At 53.1% G+C, this 18,492-nt stretch overlaps 1 protein-coding gene across 3 annotated transcripts; it reads right to left on the bottom strand.

Moving 5' to 3' along the window:
• Nucleotides 1–273: 273 nt before the first annotated feature.
• MAG (myelin associated glycoprotein) lies at nucleotides 274–15,103 on the bottom strand (the record flags this gene model as incomplete). Of its 3 annotated transcripts, XM_080703056.1 has the most annotated exons (10): nucleotides 274–438; nucleotides 1,514–1,613; nucleotides 2,078–2,174; nucleotides 2,527–2,814; nucleotides 6,642–6,902; nucleotides 8,035–8,292; nucleotides 8,548–8,665; nucleotides 8,792–8,844; nucleotides 14,560–14,928; nucleotides 15,058–15,103. In XM_080703056.1, the coding sequence occupies 10 exons, from the start codon at nucleotides 15,101–15,103 to the stop codon at nucleotides 274–276; spliced, it is 1,755 nt and encodes a 584-aa protein (XP_080559182.1). The 3 variants fall into 3 exon arrangements, with proteins under 3 accessions (XP_080559182.1, XP_080559180.1, XP_080559181.1); XM_080703054.1 differs by having other exon boundaries at nucleotides 8,548–8,844; XM_080703055.1 differs by lacking the exon at nucleotides 274–438 and adding an exon at nucleotides 1,253–1,285 and having other exon boundaries at nucleotides 8,548–8,844.
• Nucleotides 15,104–18,492: the final 3,389 nt, after the last annotated feature.

Genomic DNA, 18,492 nt, shown 5'->3' with positions numbered 1-18,492 from the left:
GAGGAGACCAGGAGGGGGTCACAATAAATAACACGGATAGACAGAGCTCCCTTCCAGACAGATGAGGTTAAAGGGAGGATAGAGGGAGCCATAGTGCAGGGGTGCTGGCAAGGAGGGGGCAGCTAGGAGGGAGGGGAGGGCAGAGCCCCCGGGACCTCGCCATCACCTGCCCCCTCCCTGTCCTGCCCAGCCCCGCGGCCTTCAGGAGGAAGGGCCGCAGCCAGAGGGGCTGCGAGGGTCGCGAGTGGGCGGCCATGCGGCTGCCCGGCTTCCTCACTTGACGCGGATCTCAGCATACTCGGCCAGCTCCTCTGTCAGGGTGTAGCTGTCCTTGGTGGGCCGTTTCCCCAGGTCCGAGTGGGAATAGCTCAGGTCCAGCTCTGGGGGTTCCCCCCGAAGGCCCAGCAGCCTCCGCTCCGATCCCAGGCGCCTCTCGCTCTAGGGGGAACAGTCCATTAGCGGGGTCCTCTCTCCGTCCTTTCCTAAAGCAAAGGCTAGAGTGTTTGCCTCCTACCCCCGGCTGCCCCACAGTGTAGTTCATCACAACTCTGGGCCTTTGCCAGTGTCCCTCACACCACCACAACCTTGTCATTGCTGATCCTGAATTTTTCTGTTTGTTTTGTAGCACTGGGGATTGAACCCAGGGTGACTCCACCGCCAAGCTACACCCCCAGCCTTATTTATTTATTTACTTATGTTCTGAAACATGGTCATGCTAAATTGTTGAGGCTGGCCTCAAACCTGTGACCTCCTGTCTCAACCTCCCAAGTACTGAGGTCACAGGCATGTGCTGCTATGCCCAGCTTGATCCTGAAATGTGCCTGCATATTCCATTCCTCCAGGAAGCACTCTTCATACTGTGCAACCCAGAACCCCTTTCAAGGTGAAATGTGCTTGGTCAGATCCACGTTTGCCAAGTCCTGGCGCAGTCAGTCGGTGCCCCATCCTGGTCACTGTGGTCTCCCTCCTGGGTCCAGGAGGTCCTGTGGATCCCACTCCAGCTTCCCACCGTGCTTCCCATCCCAGCCCCACCAGGCAGGTATCCAGACACACACAGGACAGCGGCCACAGATAGCAGGGAATGGCAGGGGGACAGAATCGACGGGCTGGAGTTGCCAGGCAGGGCCAGACTGAACCAGAGACCATCTTGGACACCTGACGAGGACACACACACACACGTACACCAACCTCAAGGTCCCCGGAGGGCCCAGAGGCAGGCACACTGCGGCCCCGGAACCTACCTCCTGGGGCTCTAGTGACTTTCCAAGGTAGAGACCTCTCTGGACTATTGGAGAAGGAAACGCAGTCACAGACACAGGCAGGCAGGGCAAGGGCTGTCATGGGCCCTACCTGCCCCGAGGTCCCCCAGCCTGGCATCTCCTTGCCAGCCTCCAGCCCTCCCCGGTTCCTTCCTCGCTCCCTCTACCCCTTGGCCTCATAGGCCCAGCCAGGCCTCAGCGTCCCTGGCATCTGGATCCCTGGCTAGCCCGAGCCACAGGGCTCTGGCCCTTACCTCATGCTTGTCTGGTGCCCCAGAGATGCGGAAGTCACTGCTATACAAGACGTGGGGGTTGTCCCCTGCCGAGAAGCTGGGGCTCTCTGTCACGTTCTTTCTGCAGAGCAGGACACATCCACACCAGTGGGACTCCCAGGCAGGGCTCCCTCTCCCTGCCCTTTCTGCATCTGTGTCTGCCTTAGGGCTTTGGCCCCAGGGACCCAGAGTGACTCTCACCCTTCTCTAACATAAAGCATACACCCATCCTTCTCTGTTGCTGGGGTTCCTGCCCTCGTCGAGGATGGGCAGGCGAGATTTGCTGTGGGCAGGGAGGCTGGGGCAAAGAAAGTGGGCAGTTGGGTCATGAACAATCTGTGTAAAACCCTCAGCCAGGTCCTGGTACGCCCCGACCAGCAGGGGCAGGAGCCCTCTCTCCTCCATCCAGCTGAACATTCTCAGGGAAGAAGGCACCCTCACACACACCCAGGGCTCCCCTCCTCCCCACCCAGCCTCCTACTGCACCCGCACCCCATCCGCCCTCGGAGACTCCCCATCCCCATATCGGCCCTGGCAGGTACGCACTTTCTGCGTGTCTGAGTAATATAGCAGACAATGGCAATCAGGATGGCAAAGGCAACCACGGCTCCCACGGGCCCGATTTTGGCCCACATCAGTCGGTCTGTGGACAGAGAAGACCCAGGCGCCCTCAGGGCTCCCGCTGGTGGTGAGAAGGCCTTGTTCCTAGGGGACATTTCCCAGGAGACAGACTAGGGTGATGGCCAAAATAGGTACACAGCTGGCACATCCTGGCACTGACTGCCTGGCGTGGAGTCTCCTGGCTCCATGCAAGATCGCTTTAGCTCCTGGAAGGCCCAAGAAGGGGCTCGCAGAAAGCACACAAACTCAGGGCAGCCTCTCCGCGCCAGCTGCAGGGGGGATCTACGGCCATGTCAGTGGCCTTGGTGGGGGCTGCACCTGGATCCAAGAGGGCTCCCTCCTTCCTGAGCTCCCGCCCAAGGCTGCACACTCACGGGTTCCCTGGAAGGGCAGCTCCAGGCTCTTGGTGCCGTAGAGGTTCCTGGCAGTGCAGATGACCCGCGGTGGGGCCTGCGCCTGTCCCCGCAGCGTGAGGATGCTGGTAAGCAGGAGGCCGCTGCGCTCCGAGTACACAAACTCCCGCTCCGTCTCATTCACGGTCACGTTGCGCGACGGTAGCTCGAAGGCCACCGATGGTTCCGGGTTGGACTTCACCACGCACAGGCACTGCACCATGTCACGGGCTGCCGCGCAGTGTGACTCCAGGAGGATCATGGGAGCAACTGCAGGGGTGAGACTAAGTGGGCTGGAGCCGGCCAGGACTGGGCCTGGGGGCTCCTTGTCAGATGGCAAGACCGGGTGGCCCCTGGTGGGGTGGTAGTTAGGTGCGGGATCCCCAGCCTCCACCTCGATTCTTTCTTTTGTCCTGATGAAGCCCTTTGACCGCTCTGTGACCCACTGGCTACAGGCTTCCCCTGTAGGACTGAACCTAAGCCAGGGCCTTGAACATTCCCAGCTACTGATAACGATGTTTAGACTGTTCCCCAAAACACCGAAAATACCCAGGCCTGGCCCGGAGCTCAAGTCTTTAAATGCTCTTATAAACACCACAATCCTGGCCTCTCCTCGTGGACAGCCCCAGGAAGAATGTCCCTCTCTCACTGTCCCTGTGGAGGAAAGCCACAGCCCTGCTCTATGCTCTGGAATGACCGCCCTGGTCTTCTGAGCTTCTTTCTTGGAATCCCAACCGGCCCCAACATGGGAAGGTTTGGGGTGCCCCCGCTGTTGTTTTGAGGACAACTCTAGCCTCAATATGGACCAGAATGTAACTCTATGTCACAGAGATGTGCAGCGTTTCCTCCTCAGCACCATCTCTAACTTTGCACAGCACAAATCAGAGCATCCCTGGCTCAGGACCTCCTCCAGCATCTCCCTGGGCCACTCAGAAGAAAATCTAAAGGTGGCCATCTACAAGGCCCCACTTGCCTGGCACCTTCCTCTCTGCCCTGACCCTTGTTCTAGTCACATGAGCCTCCTCGCTGTTTCTCAGAGCCATGGGCCTCCTTCTCACCCCTGAGTCTGTATTCTTCCTCCAACCTGGAACACTCTGTCGGTACCAGCCAGACTCTCCCTTTCTGTATGAAACTCTCTACTTGGGAGACAGCCTTTCTCAGACACCATGGAAACCACCTGTTTTTACTCATCACTCGTTCCTTGCCTGGCTCGGGTTTTCTCCCAAGCACTTACGCTCACCCAGGTTCATAGAGATACGGCTGGTCCCTGATTTCTCTTCAGACCTGGTCTTGCCCTGTCTCTGCTCTGTCTCCCACACTTAGAAGGGCTGAGTCATTGGGTCCCCTCCTCTCTGGCATCTTGAACACAACCAAGACAGCTGCCAGCCCCTGCTCTCCCCTTTCAGGCCACCCTGCAGATGCCATCCATGTCCTCCTTCAGGTCCCCTTGAATCCTGCCCTCCCCCACGGGACTCCCCATCGCTGACAGCACCAAGCATCACCTTCTAGCCAAGCTCATTTTGTTGAGCTTGCTTTGCTACTGTTTTATTGCAAATATGGTGTTAAGATTTTCTTTTTTCACTTTCCAAGATATAAAATTATATTAGAACATTGAAAGCTGCTTTTTAAACTCTGTTCTTTATCCCTCCTAGTGAGTTGACACCTTCCTCTGCTTGCTCTGGACAGAGCACTGATTCTCAGTTCTGACCAGATTCACTTATAGACAAGCAAAAGACCCTTGTCTGGTATCTCCACCTATTTTCAAATTCCAGACAAAAAGAATATGCCAGTAACTAGAGTGAAGGGCCAGGAAGTCACGCGAGCAGATAAACGGCACCAGGAGCAATTTCAATTGGAGTCTCAATGCATACATTTCCAAGTCTACTAAATAAAAAGTGATGAGCCCCAAGTGCTGTTTAGACAAACATGGCTATGCTTGCTGTGATGTTGACCAATTAACACAGCCAGAGATGATAACAATAAATCCCCACTATCAGAGGTTGAACTTTTCTGAAACCCTTCCCCTCAGGCCCACACAGCAACTGCCTGTGCATGTTCTCAGTATCTCTGCAGTTTCACAGGCAACTTGGGAGACCCATGAAACCCTAGTTCAATGCTAAGTTGATGCAAAGAATGGTTTGGGGCCAGGCGTGGCGGCGCACACTTGTAATCCCAGCACTTGGGAGGCTGAGACAGGAGGATCGCGCAGGTTCGAAGCCAGCCTCAGCTACTTAGTGAGGCCCTGTTTCCAAATAAAGTATAAAAAATAGGTCTAGGGGTATACCCCAGAGGTAGAAAAGCCCCTGGGTTCCACCCCTAGTACCACAAAAAAAAAAAAAAAAAGAAAAAAAGAAAAAAAAGGGGGGGGGTTGGGGCTGGCAAGGCTTGGTTAGAGCTCCAGCTCTGCCATCTACTGGCTGTGTGAGGCCGCTCAGCTTCTCTGGACCTGACGGAGTTCCTGGTACAAATGAGAGTCATGCTCCTTCCCAATCAAGGGACTCCAGAATGCCATGAGTACTGAAGTCAGAGAGACAGCAGCATCCTAGCAGAGGCAGAACATGAGCAAAGCCTTAACTGCAGGAACTCATTACAAATATCCAACCTGGGGTCACAAGGAAAGGTCAATGGAAAAGAGGATGACAACTAATATACATAGCACATAGAAAGCTTAGGAATAAATGCAGAGATGAAGTGGACACCATGGGGCACACCTACAATCCCATTGCTTGGAAGGCTGAGACTGGAGGAGCGCAGGTTCAAGGCCAGTCTAGGCTATTTGGCAAGACTCTCAACAACTTAGCAAGACCTTGTTTCAAGATAAAAAATAAAATAGGGCAAGGGCTATAGCCCAGAGGTCGACTGCCCCTGGATTCAGACTCTAATACCAATCATAACTTTAAAAACACCAGCAGAACCACCAGTTTGAGGCATTACAGGGGATGGGTGCCACAGAAGAGGGGATGCTGGGCCCACAATGGCATGGATGGAGAAAGTAAGGTGCTGTCCGGCCACCTGTCATGGTCACGTGGAAGCTGTCAGGGGCAGATGCTGGTAGGGAAGGCGCCCAGGACTACAGGTCAGCAGAGGAGTGGGTGGCGATGGCTTAGCCATGCAAGATGACACTCCAAGGCCAATCCATACCCACTGTGTCCTGGTCACCGCTGTGTGCGGGGCACTGAGCCTGAGCACTGGAGCAGATGCTGCACAGATGCTTTGTGTGCTGACTCTCACTATCCCAGCACACTTGTGTGGCGGGTCCACTGAGACCTGAGAGACGAACTCTGAAGACTGCACAAGGTCAAGGAGGAAGCAGGGAGGCGGAAACATGGAGGAGGTGAGATTCCAGCTGGCACAGCCTGGAGCCGTGGCCAGGCCTGGGGCCGAGGGGTGCTGAGAGGTCAGGAGGTGCTGGTTTGCAGTGGAATGATGCATTTGATTTCCAAGACAGTAGCTTTTTATGCAAATCCATCTCTCTAGCTGCACCACAGTGTTAGTATGCTTCCTGTCTTCTTGGCTCTAGCCCCCACCTCCCGCAGCCCTTGCCACATGACAACTGCTCAGTCAATGTATTGTGATGAAAATACGCAGGATGAGGTCAACCCTGGACAATACAGAGAGGAGTGGGGCCAGATCGCCTGGATCTGGATCTCAAATCCTGCCATTTTCCTAGCTGTGTCATCTTCAACAAGTAGCAAAACCTCCCTGGGGCCTCAGTTTCCTTCTCTGTAAACTACAGACAGTAATCAAACCCCCATTATGAGGATGCTGTGAATATGAAGTGAGGGCGTCCCAGGGCCGCACAGCTGTGTGCGGTGGTAGCAGTGCTCCACAAATTAGTTATCAGTTACCATTTTTGTTAATGTAGAGGGACAGTAGCCACAGGATCCCCAGGGGTCCTTGGTCAAAAGCCCACCCAGGATAGGGGAACACACTGTTCTGAGATGGGATTTGTATTTTCTCATGGTGACTTCAGTTTCCTCTGCTATCCCCATCCCTGGCTGGGATGCATGGCCACCTCCCAGGCACCCAGGTGTCCCGCATTGAACACCATCACCAGGATGGGGAGAGAGGGCTGGCAGCAGCGTGGGGGTACTCACACTCCACAGACAGGTTGAAGGCAGTGGCCCTCTGGCCATACTGGTTCTCAGCCACACACCAGTACTCTCCGTCGTCCTCTGGTGTGACCGCCGGCAGCTCCAGCTGCAGCTGGCTCTCATAGATGACCGTGGCCAGGATCTGCTTCTCCTTGAAGATGGTGAGAATAGGGTCTGGATTGCTCTGTGTGGTGCACAGAATGGACACTGTCTCCCCCTCCACAGCAACCACTGTCCCATTCACAGTCGGCTTCCAGGGTGCATCTGCAGGGCAGGACGGGGAGGGGTCAAGGTTAGAGACCAAGCTGTGCCACAGTTTCTACCAGCCAACTCTCACCTCCAGATGTGACTCCTGACGCCCCAAAGCTGGTACACCCACACACAACGGCACAGGAACCCCAGTCCTGCTGTCCTGTTTACCATGGCCACTCTGCAGGCAGAATGCCTGGCCTTAGACCCTGGTGCTACCTTCTTCTTCCTGGCTCCGTGTGTTTTGGGTGCTCATGTCTCTCATCTGGAAAATGAGCTTACTAATGATCCCAGCTTCATAGGAGTGACCACCCAGCATCCACTGAGGACCTGCAGAGTGACCTGCACTACTCTAGCTTAACAACGCCATGCAGGAGGATGCTCTATGAGTAAACAAAATACATTAGCAAAATGAGGACAAGTGCTACTGAAGAAAACAAAGAGTGGGAGGGGGAAACAGGTGGTAACTGGTAAGTGAAAGCTCTGGGCACACTGGCAGGCGGCAGGCAGGAGTGCCCTCGGGGAACAGTATACACATAAACCATTTAGGAAGTGCTGAGTGAACCTTGGCAGTGGCCTTATTATCATCCCCAGTCCTGGGCATTTTGCCTCAAAAATTTATGAATGAATGAATTAATGAATGAATGGCCTCTGCTTGGTTCATAGCTAAGTATCTTATCCCGGTAGCTCCCCTAGCCCTAGCCCCAGCCCCATAATGCACATGTTCACCCAATGGGTCTGGGTGAGGCCTGGCATCATCTCAACCGTCCCATTGGAACTACAACTGAGCACATTTTAAATGCAGATTCCTGGGCTGGGAGTGTAGTTCAGGGAACTCAACGGTAGAGCACAAGCTTTCCATCCCAAGCACCACAGGCACAGAACAGATTCCTGGGCCAGGCCCAGACCCTCTCCAGGCCGGACAGGGTGACCCCCAGAAAACTACTTAACAGGCTCTCCTGGGTGGCAGGCTCTTCTGATCTTGTCCTTGGAGTGACAGCAGTGCAGAACAGATACTTGTGGAAGGAACAACACCGTGACCTGCAGCCTCCTCTCCATGGTGGCCTCAGCAGCTGCATGACTGCTGAGAGGGCCGACTTCCCCTCATCCCTCCCCTGCAGAAGTATGCTGGCGCACAGGGACTCACACATGACACTGAGATCCACTGTGCGGTTGTCCTGTCCGAACGGGTTCTCTGCCAGGCAGGCGTACACGCCGTCTTCCCCCGGGGTCACCTCCTCCAGCTCCAGGTACAGGCTCTCGGCCACTGCCTCCCGGAGCACGGTCCCGTCCCGCATCCAGGTCAGCAGCGGCGGTGGGTTGCTGTCAGCCCCACAGAGCAGGCTGACATGAGAGCCTTCGATGGCCTCCACCGAAGAGTTCATCTCCACAATCACCGGGGGGTCTGAGGCCAGGACACCGTGGCTACTCAGGGCTGGGTATGGCAGACCTGGCTCCGCCCCAGGCCAGGCCCCGCCCCGCCCCGCCAGACCTGCTCTTGACAACCCCACCCCGGACAGCCCAGCCCTGCCTAGGACCCACCCCGAGAAGCCCCGCCCCCGGACAGGCCCCACCCTGACGGTCCCGCCCACAGGCTCCGCCCCCGATAGCCCCACCTTGGTCAGGCCCCGCCCCGGACAGGCCCCGCCCCCAGACTCACACTTGACATCCAGGCTGGCGTAGCCCTCGAACTGCAGGGTGGTGTTGGGGAAGGCCGCCTGGCAGCCCAGCCTGTGGCCGTTGGCCTCCCTGGTGGGCACGAAGTGTAGCAGCGACACCTGCACCCAGGTGCCCTCGTCCTCGCGCAGCCGACCCAGCACCGTGGGCTCCCCCAGCTCCTCGTGGCCCAGCCAGCTCAGCTCAGGGCGCAGCTCTGGGCAGTTGTCGGGCACCATGCAGCTGACCTCCACTTCCCTGCCTGCCACCACCTCCGGGGGGACCACGATGTTGGGGGAGTCTGCGTGAGGCGGACAAGAGGGTGGAGAAGGCAGCACGGGCCTGTGGGCACCCCACCCTGTCCACCTCCTTTCCGGGTGTTTCATCCCCCCGGATATGGAAACACTTACAGCTTTCCCTGCTCTGGCACCCTTCACACAGAGCCCTCCACCTGCCCCTCGGGGTGCACTCATAACTCAGGTGACAAAGCCAGGGTCTGCGTTCCCTGTGCTCACTCACCCTATCCTCCAGCAGTGATGGAAGGGCTGCTATTATTTTGTTCACTTTGCACATGAGGAAACTGAGGCCACAGCTAGCACAGGGTAAACTGGATTTTAAACCCTGCCATCCTGTAATCCATGTTGTTGACACTACAGCATATTCCCTAAGGAACCATTCTTCTCTCCTGGGTTTGCTTTAGTTTACCCCCCACCCCCATCTGTATATGTGAGTTCTGTGTGGGTGTGTGTCTGGGCTGTGTGTGTGTGTGTGTGTGTGTGTAAGAGTACATGTGTGCTGTGAGAGTTGTTTGTAGTTTGTGTGTGTGCATTATGTATGTCATATAGTATGTGTATTCGGTACTATCTTTTGTGTGTGTGTGTGTGTGTGTGTGTGTGTGTTGACTGTGTGGCCTCTTTCTATCCCCAAGGATATAGTCTGACTCCAATATAAAACTCATCCCAATGGGAAAACTGATCTAAGATACCAAGCAGTAGGGCCTTTCAGAACTCAGACACTGGGAATGGCTAAAGTGGGCAGTGGACTCTATTGTAATTGCCAAAACTCTAAACCTTAACTCCAATTAAAACCTTCAACACAATCTAAATCCAAACCAAATCCTAACTCCTACCCTAACCCTAACCCCAAACCTAATGCCTACCCACACACTAACCCTAACCCTAACCTAAACCAAAACCTAGACCTTAATTCTAAACCTAACTACTACCATAATTTAACATTTACTCAAATCCTAAACATAAATCTTAAATCCTAAGCCTTTACCCTAAACCTAACCCAACCCTAAAACAAAACCTAAACCTAGCCCCTACCAAAACCTAACCCTAAACCCTACCCAAACTCTGAAACTAAATCCAACCTTAACACTAACTCTAACCCTAATAATAAAACTAAGCAGAACCCTAACCTAACCCTAACCCTAAACCTAACCACAAGAAACAAAATAACCTTCAACCTAACCAATACTGGAACCCTAATTCTAACCCTAACCCCAACACTAATAACTATCCTAACCCTAACCTAAACAAAACCCTAACCCTAATGCTAAATCCTACCTAAACCCTAACCCTAAGTCTACTCGGAATCTAACCCCAACCCAACCATAACCATAACCCTAACTCCTACCCAAAACCTAGCCTTAAACCCTTTCCTAATCCTAACCCCTACCCACACACTAACCCCAATCCAATCCCTACCCAAACCCTGGACCCAAATGTAAAACCTACTTGAACACAATCCCTAACCCTACCCAAATTTAGCATTCAACCCTACCTAACCCCTACCCACAAGTGTCTCTAATTCAAAATCCTACTGAAACCCTAACCCTAAACCTAAAATCTACTCTAACCCAAACATTAACCCCTACCCTAACCCTAACCCTACTCCTATCCTAAAACTAACCCTAACACCTACCCTAAACCTAAACCTGCCCTTACCCAAACATTAACCCTAATCCAAAAATAACCTCTAAGATAACCCTAACACCAATCCAACTCCAAAATTACTGCTACCCTGATCTTAATCCTGCTCTTACACTAACCTTAACAATAACCCACATCCTAAACCTAACCCTGACCTAAACCAAAAAGTAACCCTACTCAATCCTAAACAATAACCTAACCCTAAACCTAATACCCACTCTAATGATAACCATACCTCAACCTTAATCCTAATCCTACCTCTGCACTAACCTGAACATTAACCAATGCCCTAACCCTAAACTTGATTTTTTTGGTGTGTGGTGGTGGTACTGGGGTTCCTGGAAACCCTTCTACCTCCGGACTACACTCCCAGACCTATATTTTATAATTTTTATTTGGAAACAGGGTCTCTTAAGCCAGAGAGACTGGCTTCGAACCTGTGTGATCCTCCTGTCTTTGCCTCCCAAGCACAGGGATTACAAGCATGTGCCACCACGCCCGGCACACTAGAATTTAATGCAAACATTAACCCTAACCCAACCCTGAACCCTACTCTAATCCTAAAACTCACCCTAACCCTAACCCTACTCTAATATTCCTAATCCTACCCCTAGACTAACCCATACCCTAAACCAAACCCTAACCTCTACCCTAACCCTAAACCTGCCACAAACATAACTCCCTCAGCCTCAATCCCAACCTAATCCTAACCAATATTCTAACTGTAGCCCCATCACAAACCTAAAACTCTAAATCTCTAACCACAAATTGAACTCTAACAATAATCCTAAAACCAACCTAACTCTAATGTTACCGCTGAATCCAAACCAGACGACAACAAAAACCATGGCAGTAACCTTAAACCTAACCACCAATCCTAACCATAACCCTAACCTGGCACTAACCCCAATTCTAACCCTAATCCTAACCACTACCCTAACCCTAACTGTATTGCCTACCCAAACTTAACCTTACCCTAGCCCCTAACCCTAAATCTAACATCTACCCTAACTCTGATCCCAGTTCTAACCCAGACTCTGACCATAACCCTAATGCTAACCCTAATGCTAACCCTCACTTCAACCCTAACCCTGATCCCCAACCTGACCCTGATCATAACTCCCACCCCAAACCTACTCCTACCCTAACCCTAAACCTAATCCTGACTCCAACCTTAACCCAAACCTCTAGCCTAACCCTAACCCAACCCTAACACTAAACATAACCTTATCCCTAAGCCTAACCCCTACACAAACCCTAACACTAAACCCAACCTAACCCTGACCCATACCATAACAATAACCTTGAGAAACAATAACCCGAACCCTAAACCTGACACTAACCCTAACACTAACCCCAACCATAACCCTAACTGAAACTAACCAGAGCCATAACACTAAACCTAAATCGAACCCTAAATCTTACCTAAAAATGACCAAGAACATAATCCTAAATCTAACCCAAATGCCAACACTAAACTAGACCTCAAACCTGACCCTAACACTAACCCCAAATGAATCCCTAACCCTAACCCCAACCCAATGTTAACCCTAACCCCTATCCTAAACCTAAACCTAATCTAAAACCTAACTCTTAAACTAATCCAAATCTCTACCCTAACCTTAACCCTAAGGCAAACAATAAACACAACCCTAACCCTAATACCTACCCTAACTGCAACCTCAACCCTAACCCCTAATGTAACCCTAAACATAACCCTAATATTAACGCTAAACACTATCCTGTGACCCTACCCAAACCCAACACCAATCGTGACCCCTACCCTAATCCTAACCCTAATGTAGAAACTAACCCGAGCCTTAGCCCTAACCTCCACCATAAACCTAAGCCTAAACCCAAGTCTAACCCTAAACTAATCATAAACCCTACCCTAATGGTAATCCTAACAATAACCCCTAAACTAACATGAATGCTACCCAACCTTAACCCTAAAACTAAGCACAGTCCTAATCTCAACACTAAAACTAACCCTAATCCTAACCCCAACCCAAACCTTAACCCTACCATGAACCACTAAATAACCCTAATGCTCACCATAACCATAAACCTAACCCCAAACTTAACTCTAACCCGAACACCTACCCTGATCCCAACCCTAACCCTAACCCGAACACCAACCCTAACCCTACACCCTACCTTAAACCAGACCTCAAGCTTAACACCTACCCTGATTCCAAACCTAACCCTTATGCTAACTCTAACCTCTACCCTAACCCCACCTGGCCCTGTTCTTAATTCTAACCATAATCCCACCTCTAACCCTAACCTTAACACTAACCCCTACCTTAACTCTAACCCTAACCCCAACCCCAATCTTATTCCTAAACTTAACCTCTACCCTGACCCCAACCCTAACCCTAACCTCTATCCTAATCTGGTCATAGCTGCATTTGATTTGACCTATAGAATTTTTTAAAAATTGTATGTGGCCGGGCGTGATGGTGCAGTTGTAATCCCAGCTCTTGAGAGGCTGAGACAGGAGGATGGCACAGGTTCACAGCCAGCCTCAGTTACTTAGTGAGGCTCTCAGCAACTTAGTGAGACCCTGTTTCCAAATAAAGTATAAAATAGGTCTGGGAGTGTAGCCCAGAGGTAGAAAAGCCCCTGGGTTCCACCCCCAGTACCACACACACACACACATACACACACAATTAGGGTTAGTTTGAAGCTAGCTTAGTGAGACCTCTAACTTAGTAAAACCTTGTCTCAATAAAAAATAAAAAGGGCTGAGGCTATATCTCAGAAATAGAGCGTGCTGTGTGTGTGTGTGGGGGGGGTGTGGGTGGGTGTGTTACTGGAGGTTTTTTTTTTTCTTTTTTCTAAAACCTAACTGGGGATGGAACCCAGGGGCCTTGTACCTCCAAGCGATAGCCCCAGCCCTATTTTTTTGTCTTTTTATTTTTGAAACAGGGTCTCACTGAGTTGCAAAGGGCTTCACTAAGTAGTTGAGACTGTCTGCGAACTGGCAATCCTCCAGTCTCCACCTCCTGAATGCTGGGATTAACAGTGTGCACCACCACCCCTGGCTGTTACTGGAGATTGAACTCTGGGTGCTCTATTTCTGAGATATATCCTCAGCCCTTTTTATTTTTTATTTTGAGACAAGGTTTTACTAAGTTAGAGGTCTCACTAAGCTAGCTTCAAACTTGCCATCTTCCTGTCTCAGCCTTCCAAATACTGAAATTACAAGTATGTGTCAGTGCACCCTGCTCAGAATTAGGATTGTTGTTGTTGTACTGGGGACTGATCCAGGGACATTCTACCTCTAAGGTACATTCCCAACCTATTTTTTATTCCTTATTTTGAAACAGGGTCTCACTAAGTTGCTGAAGGCCTAAGTAGCTGATGCAGGTTCTTCCTGCGATCTTCCTGTCTCAGCCTCCCAAGTTCTGGGATTCCAAGTGGGCACCACCACGCTCAGCTTATCATTTTGTTGTTGTCATTGTTATTAATATTTTGTGGTTCTAAGGATTGAACCTAGGGCCTCACACATGCTAGGCAAGTGCTCTACCACTGAGCTGCAACCCTAGTCCAGTATTCAAATCAGCAGCCAATACTTAAGAATTTGGAGATTACAGAGACAAATCCACAATTCTGATTTCTCTTGAAAATTCAAAAGGTCTGGCAGCAATGGCCCTGCATCTCCTTGCTAGAGCTGGGTGCCATGTACCAGGTGGAGCTTGGAACTCTCCCTAGCTCTTCACTCGACGGTTGGAAGAGCTGCCACCACCTCTGTGTGTCCATTTTACAGAAAAGGAGAGGCCCAGGGAGGTTAAACAACTCGCCCAAGACCACCCAGCAAAAGCCCAGGACCCAGACACCTTGTCCCTGCCCCCCACACACACACCGCTGCCTTTAGCTCCAGATGTTTCTAGAAGAGTAAAAACAATCATTTTCCTCTGAGAGCAGCCAGACCATGCAGGGCCCTGCTTTTCTCATTTCTGTCACCTGTGCAGTCCGCGTGGACACCGAGGCTTGCACCCCCAGCTAAGGGGGCCTCCCCGGGATCTGCCACCCAGACCCGGTGAGAGGGGTGAGGTGAAAGGGGTGGGACTCACTGATAACGTCCAGCACGCTGTGCTCTGAGAAGGTGTACTGGTTGTAGCCGCCCAGATCCCCGCGGAAGTAGTACTTGCCGCCCAGCTCGGGGCTGAGGGTGCTGAGCAGCAGCGTGCAGTTGCGCAGGCCCAGGTCTCCCAGCAGGCGGCTGCGGCCCTGGAAGCTCTCGTGGACGACCTGGGTGCGGGACTTGAAGACCACTGGCGGGTAGTTCTTGGGGTAGGGGCTATTGAAGTACCAGACGCCATGCACCACCGCGGGCCGCAGCTCATCCGGGAAGTCGAAGCGGCAGGGGATGGAGACGCATGTGCCCTCGAAGGCAGAGATGGAAGACGGCATCCAGGCGCTCCAGTGACCCCCGCGAGAGGCTGTGGGGGGCACCGAGACTCAGGGACACCTCCCACCCACCAACCCCGCCAGCTGCCGCCTCCTGCCACCGGCCTGGAGGACCCGGAATCCGGGCTCAGGATCCCTGGCACCCCTTCCCCAACCTTTACCGGAAATCATAATCCAGAACAGGGGCAGCGCCGTGAGGAATATCATCTTGTGAGGTGAATGAGCCAGCCAGAGCTGCGGAGGGAGGGGAGGTTACAGGCCAGAGAAAGGTGGAGGGTCCAGAAAGCCTCAGGCCCTTCGGAGGGGAGCTGCTGCTGCTATTTGTAATGACAGACACTTGCATGACACCAGCCACACTGCAGGCCTCAGTGCCTTCCTCTATATAAGCTCCTGACTGGGATGGGTGAATTGTTATCCTCATTTTATAGCTGAAGTCCAGAGATAGTAAGTAACTGGCCTGCGGACACAACACTAGTCTGTAGTCTTAGTGGCCAAGCTGCCCCTGTCTCTGAGTGGTAGTGATGGGCTGTCAGTGATCTTCAGCACCATCCCAGAAGCCACCACAGCGCCAGGGCAGGACCAGGGGCCCTTACCTCAGCCTCCCTGAGTTGGGAATATCTCCTGGTTCCACTTGGATCTGCCAGTCAGCAACCTGGAACGAGAACCAACAGGTGCTGGGGTGGGCCGGAGGACCCGCCGCTCCCCGCAGCGTGTCACTCACGTGATCTCTTCTGCCTGTGAACGCTCAGACCGTCCCACCAGCCTCAAGGCTGCTCCCAGGCGTCCCCCATCCGGCTGTGGGAGAACTGTGGGGAGAGTGGGGAGCGGCAGGGGTGTGTGAGTGGGGCACAGGAGCAGATGTCCCACTGCTGAGGCCTGAGGGTGGCAGTCGGTGACCCAGCCCATCAATGACCGTGTTTCACACCATCAGCATTCCCAACATGCCACGTGAATTCCTGCCGCCCTCTCCCACCCCGTGGCGGGCCCTGCTGTCCCCACCCTCATCAGAGGCCAGGGCCCAGTACAAAAGAGCCCTGTTCCCTGCATACGGTCGCCTCCTCCCGGGTGTCCTGGGGTAGGTGGGGAGTCAGAGGAGTCCCGCTGCCCTCACTGGGCTCCAAGCAGGGCCCGGAGGTCCCAGGAGAAGTGGGCCCTGGCACCCAGCTGCTCTGTGGGTCGCCTCGGGGTGGGAGCCAGGATTTCTAAGTGGCTGCTTTTCCTAGCCCGTGCTGCCCTCTTCCCACGGACACAGACACATGTGAATGCTGGTTTGAAATGTGACAGCGGAAGGAGCAGCCTCGGACGATAGAGACTCCGGAGGACATGAAGTGCTTAGAGCCTCCGTGTCCGCACAGATGTGGCGGTGCTCACACCGTCTCCCAGCTCCCTGGGCCACCTGCCTTCCGCGCATTGCCTGCACACCCAGGCAGATGTGGCCATGGCGTTCAGACACACACACACCTTGCAGGACCTGCACATGTACACCGAGGTGTAAGGATGGATGGTGCACCCACACACATGCCAGAGGGCGTGTGGCAGCTGTGGCCTTTGGACCTGTGACAAGAAGGTACAGGAGACAGGCCCGGGTAAGGACCAGCCACACAGCCAGGGCAGACGTGCCAGGTTAGCAAGTACACCGTGCATTTACAATGGGAGCAGGCACTGATCTTGTGGTAGGAACCCAAACAATATTAGATCTCTAAAGGACAGCATCCGGGCTTGGTGGTAGAGAGACACCTGCAGATTCCAGTACTTGGGAGGCTGAGACAGGAGGAGCACAGGTTTGAATTGCGTCAGCAATTCAGCGAGACTGTCAGCAACCTAGTGAGACCTTGTTTTAAAACAAAAGGCTAAAACGGGGGACTGGGATGTAGCTCAGAGGTTGAATGCGCCTAGGTTCAACCCCAAGTACCACAAAATAAATAAATAAATAAATAGCCACATCACATTAACATATAGATAGCGTATACTTAGTACTAAATTTCCAAGGGAGGAGTAGGCACAGGAAAAAATACACAAGCAGTTTGGGAGGGGGTGTAATGGAAACCTTGGGGAAGCACCGATATAAACCGGTACACAGGGTGTTCATACGCGCCCTCACCCACACACCACACACACCTGCTGCGCAGCTGAGCAGGAGACCCGGCTCTTTCCCAGCCCGCTGCCCTCACCCCTGCCCAGACTATTACCACTTGCAGGTGTCGTCCTTCCGTTCTTTGTCAGCCCCAGCTCACTGCAGCCTCATCTGTTGCAAACCTGGGAGCCCCAGGGAAGTTGCTACCCTAGAACTTGCAGCCAGGAGGCAGGCTGAGGAGCCCGTCACTGTCCTACCACAGCCCTGGCCCCAGCCCCATTCCCAAAGCAGGCAACTCCGGCCCTGTCCTTAATGGTGGCAGTTGGCACGGCCCTCGTCTTGCACATGCTCAGGCCCTCCCGGCTGGTCCTCTCCACCTCCCCAGCCCCGGCCTCTCCACCACCGCACTCACTTGGATGCTCTGACTCCTGCGCCCTCTGCTCCGCCGGCCCAGCTCCTGCAGGCCCCTGGCCTCCCAGGGTCTAGGCCCCCACTTGCCAGCCCCTCCCTCCCCCTGGGTGCCAGGGGCCGCCTGCCTCCAGGGCCCAGCTCCTCCCTGCCCCCGGGGGAGGGGCACAAAGGGGCCCTTGTCACCACAGGGCTGGGACTGGGCAGCCTGACGCCTGGGTTCTACTAGCTCCTTCCCCAAGGGGATGGGGGCTGCCTTGCTCCTCCTCCCTCCATCACTGTGCACCCCAATTCTGGGTCTCTGGGGGGGGGGCTAACCTCTGGAAGTCACAGGCTGAGGAGCAGAAAGCATTGTCCTCTGCAAGTTGATGGCAACAGTAGGTGTGACCCTGGACAGCAGAGGAGGCCTTGCTTGACTGGTCACCTCCCTCATTTCTCTTGGTCCATTTCTTCTTCATGTGTGTGTGCTCGTGTGCTCGTGTGTGTGTGTGTGTGTGTGTGTGTGTGAGAGAGAGAGAGAGAGAGAGAGAGAGAGAGAGAGAGAGAGAGAGAGAGAACTGAAGCCAGGGGCATTCTACTTCTGAGTTACATCCCCAGCCTTTTTTATTTTTAGTTTGAAATAGAGTTTCACTAAGTTGCTGAGGCCGGCAGTGAACCTGCGCTCCTCCCGCCTCAGCCTCCCAAGTGCTGGGATTCCAGGCATGTGCCACCATGCCCCGCTGCTTCTCGGCTCCTCTTGCTGTCGGAAATGGCCTTATGCATCACCTGCCTCCTCTCATGGGATCGAGAGCTGCAGGACAAGGGTGCTGCACTGTTCTGAATCTGTCCCTGCTTGCCATTAAAGAGTGGGTGGACAAATGTGTTCCTCAAATACGCCGTGGCCCCTGTGCCCTCAGTGCCTTTCCGTTTGTTGTTCCATCTTCCTGGAAAGCTGTCCCCATCTATCCACCTACCTGCCTTTTTTTTTTTTTTTTTTTTTTTTTTTTTTGTACTGGGGATTTAACCCAGGGGCATTCTACCTCCAAACTACATCTCCAGCTCTTTTTCTGTGTGTGTGTGTGTGTGTGTGTATGTGTGTGCACACACATGTGCACATGTGTTACTGAGAATTGAA

This window comes from Muscardinus avellanarius (assembly GCF_963383645.1).
Source record: "Muscardinus avellanarius genome assembly, chromosome: 10".
NCBI classification, from domain to species: Eukaryota; Metazoa; Chordata; class Mammalia; order Rodentia; family Gliridae; genus Muscardinus; species Muscardinus avellanarius.
Note: the sequence above shows the minus strand (reverse complement) of the source record. Positions and strands in the feature narration are given on the sequence as shown.